Here is a 2,500-nt window from a genome sequence, read left to right as displayed (position 1 = left end):
CTCAAAGTCTTTCTTTGTTTCATTACTCCTTGCATAATTTCCAAGCAGGGAAGCAAGTGAAGGAAACAGAGAGGGAGAGAGACATGAGAGAGAGGGGGAGAGAGAGAGAGAGAGAGACATAGAGAGACAGACAGGACAGAGAGAGAAGAAACAAGAAACTGAGCAGACATCTCGTATCTGACAGTTTTTAGTCTGTAACCAACAACAGGAGGAGAGGGTGAAACTCTGAGTCACAAGTCAAAGACTTTGGGAACCTGGGACCAGAATCTGGATCTGGGTCTAGGTCTTACCCGCCCGTGCCGTCTACGATCTTGCTCTCCACGAAGCTGTAGATGTCCTGAAACTCCTGCTCTCTGCAGGGAAGAGACTCCGGCACCGAGGACACGTGCAACCTGGAGAGACACATAAGAGGAGAAGAGCTATGAGCGAGGATGGAGGAGGGATCTCTGAGGAGCTATGAGCGAGGATGGAGGGGGACCTCTGAGGAGCTATGAGCGAGGGATCTCTGAGGAGCAATGAGCGAGGATGGAGCAGGGCGCTATGAGTAGCTATGAGCGAGGATGGGGGACGGATCTCTGAGGAGCTATGAGCGAGGGATCTCTGAGGAGCTATGAGCGAGGGATCTCTGAGGAGCTATGAGCGAGGATGGAGGGATCTCTGAGGAGCTATGAGCGAGGATGGAGGGATCTCTGAGGAGCTATGAGCGAGGATGGAGGGATCTCTGAGGAGCTATGAGCGAGGATGGAGGAGGGATCTCTGAGGAGCTATGAGCGAGGATGGAGGAGAGATCTGGAGGAGGAGCTATGAGCTAGGATAGAGGATGGAACTACAAGGAGCCATAATGGAGGATGGATCTCCGAGGAGCTATGAGCGAGGATGGAGGAGGGATGTATGTGATGAAGCGTTACGTTAGCGTGTCATGTGTCAGCGAGGTCACCGTGTGCTGCGTCTCACCTGGTTCGGGCCTCCTCCAGGACGTTGGCGGGCTGTCGGGCCGGCAGCGACCTGCTGGGGATGCTGGGAGTGGCGCCATGAGGAGTCCGTGGCGTGCCGGGTGTGACCTGTCCAAACAGGAAACAGTTAAACGAGACAACATGAGAATCAGGAATGGTAACGACTCGCTGTTTAACCGTTTGTCGAGTCAAGTTCAGATTTGAGTCGCGCACGCGTCACTTAGCGACAAGTAGCACGTAAGATGCTAACGAGAGACTTCTGTAATGGGACACAGTAAAAATGGACCTACTTACGTTAGTGAAAAAAAATAAAGACAAAAAGGGACAAAAATGTCAAATTTTTTGTCAGTTTTTTAACCCGGGAGGACAACACAAGGGTTAAAAGAACAGAGGGTTGTGGACAATGAAGACAATGCAATTTCCTAGTTGATTTTTTGTCTCTTTGTGGGTTTTTGAGTCTGTTTGTAGTCGGTTTGTGTCTCTTTAAGATAGTTTAGAGTCTCGTTTTCAAATGATTCTGCAGCATAAATATCACCATTTTGGTCTATAAAATGGTTGGAAAACCTAGAACAGATGAATTAATATTACATTTAGTCATTAAATCTGAAAAATGAGATTGAGATTGAGCAAAATTGAACTATTTTCTGCCTTTTGGTGAATTTCACTGCATCAACATTTGGTGCAAATGCCTTCATGTAAAGGAAAATATAAAAGGTTTTTGTAAATTATGACTATTGGTCAGTTTTTTGGGGCATTTTAGGCCTTTATTTTTCTAGGACAGCTGACGACATGAAAGGGGAGAGAGAAGGGGAATGCACCATGTTGGGAGTTGAACCTGCGACCTCTGCGTTGAGAGGTGAACCTCTAGATACGGGCGCCCGCCCCCACCAGGTGAGCTACCCAGGTGACCTCAGTGTGGCTGGTTTCCATGACGAAGCTTACCTTCTTGTTGGGGGTTTTCCGCGGCGTCGTGGTGGAGGAGGAGCGAGTTCTCCGCCTGGAGCGAGGAGTCGCTGCAGACGCCCGGCGGCTCTTCTTCCCAAACACCTCGTCGCTATCTGCCTCTTCTTCTTCCTCATCATCATCATCATCATTGTTGTCACTGCTCCGGAGCTCCTTCCTCGAGGGGACGAACTCGTCCTCGTCCTCTCCGTCCGAGTTCAGGTCCGGCTGGTTGTCCAGGAGGATCCTGCTCAGACCGGAAGAGGAACCAGAACCAGAACCAGCTTTATCGGCCAGATATGACAACACATACGAGGAAGATTGCTTTTGCTCACAACGTACACACACACACACACACAATATATACACACTATATACACACACACACACACAATATATACACACTAATATACACACAACACACACACAATATATACACTAATATACACACACACACACAATATATACACACTAATATACACACACACCACAAAGTATATACACACTAATATACACACACACACAACCACAAACAAAATAATATATACACACTAATATACTGCATACTCACTAATATATACACACTATATACTGCATACTCACTA

The 2,500-nt window shown here is 47.6% G+C and overlaps 1 protein-coding gene across 1 annotated transcript in view; it reads right to left on the bottom strand.

The window, feature by feature from the left end:
- Positions 1 to 2,027, bottom strand: part of orc1 (origin recognition complex, subunit 1) — a gene marked incomplete at both ends in the record, with an annotated part of 4,034 nt that extends 2,007 nt beyond the window's left edge. The window contains 3 exon segments of the mRNA XM_032509193.1: positions 291 to 392; positions 955 to 1,061; positions 1,896 to 2,027. Of these exon segments, the coding sequence (XP_032365084.1) occupies positions 291 to 392; positions 955 to 1,061; positions 1,896 to 2,027 (341 nt within the window).
- Positions 2,028 to 2,500: the final 473 nt, after the last annotated feature.

Source organism: Etheostoma spectabile, unplaced genomic scaffold, assembly GCF_008692095.1.
Source record: "Etheostoma spectabile isolate EspeVRDwgs_2016 unplaced genomic scaffold, UIUC_Espe_1.0 scaffold00017227, whole genome shotgun sequence".
Taxonomy (NCBI): Eukaryota; Metazoa; Chordata; class Actinopteri; order Perciformes; family Percidae; genus Etheostoma; species Etheostoma spectabile.
Note: the sequence above shows the minus strand (reverse complement) of the source record. Positions and strands in the feature narration are given on the sequence as shown.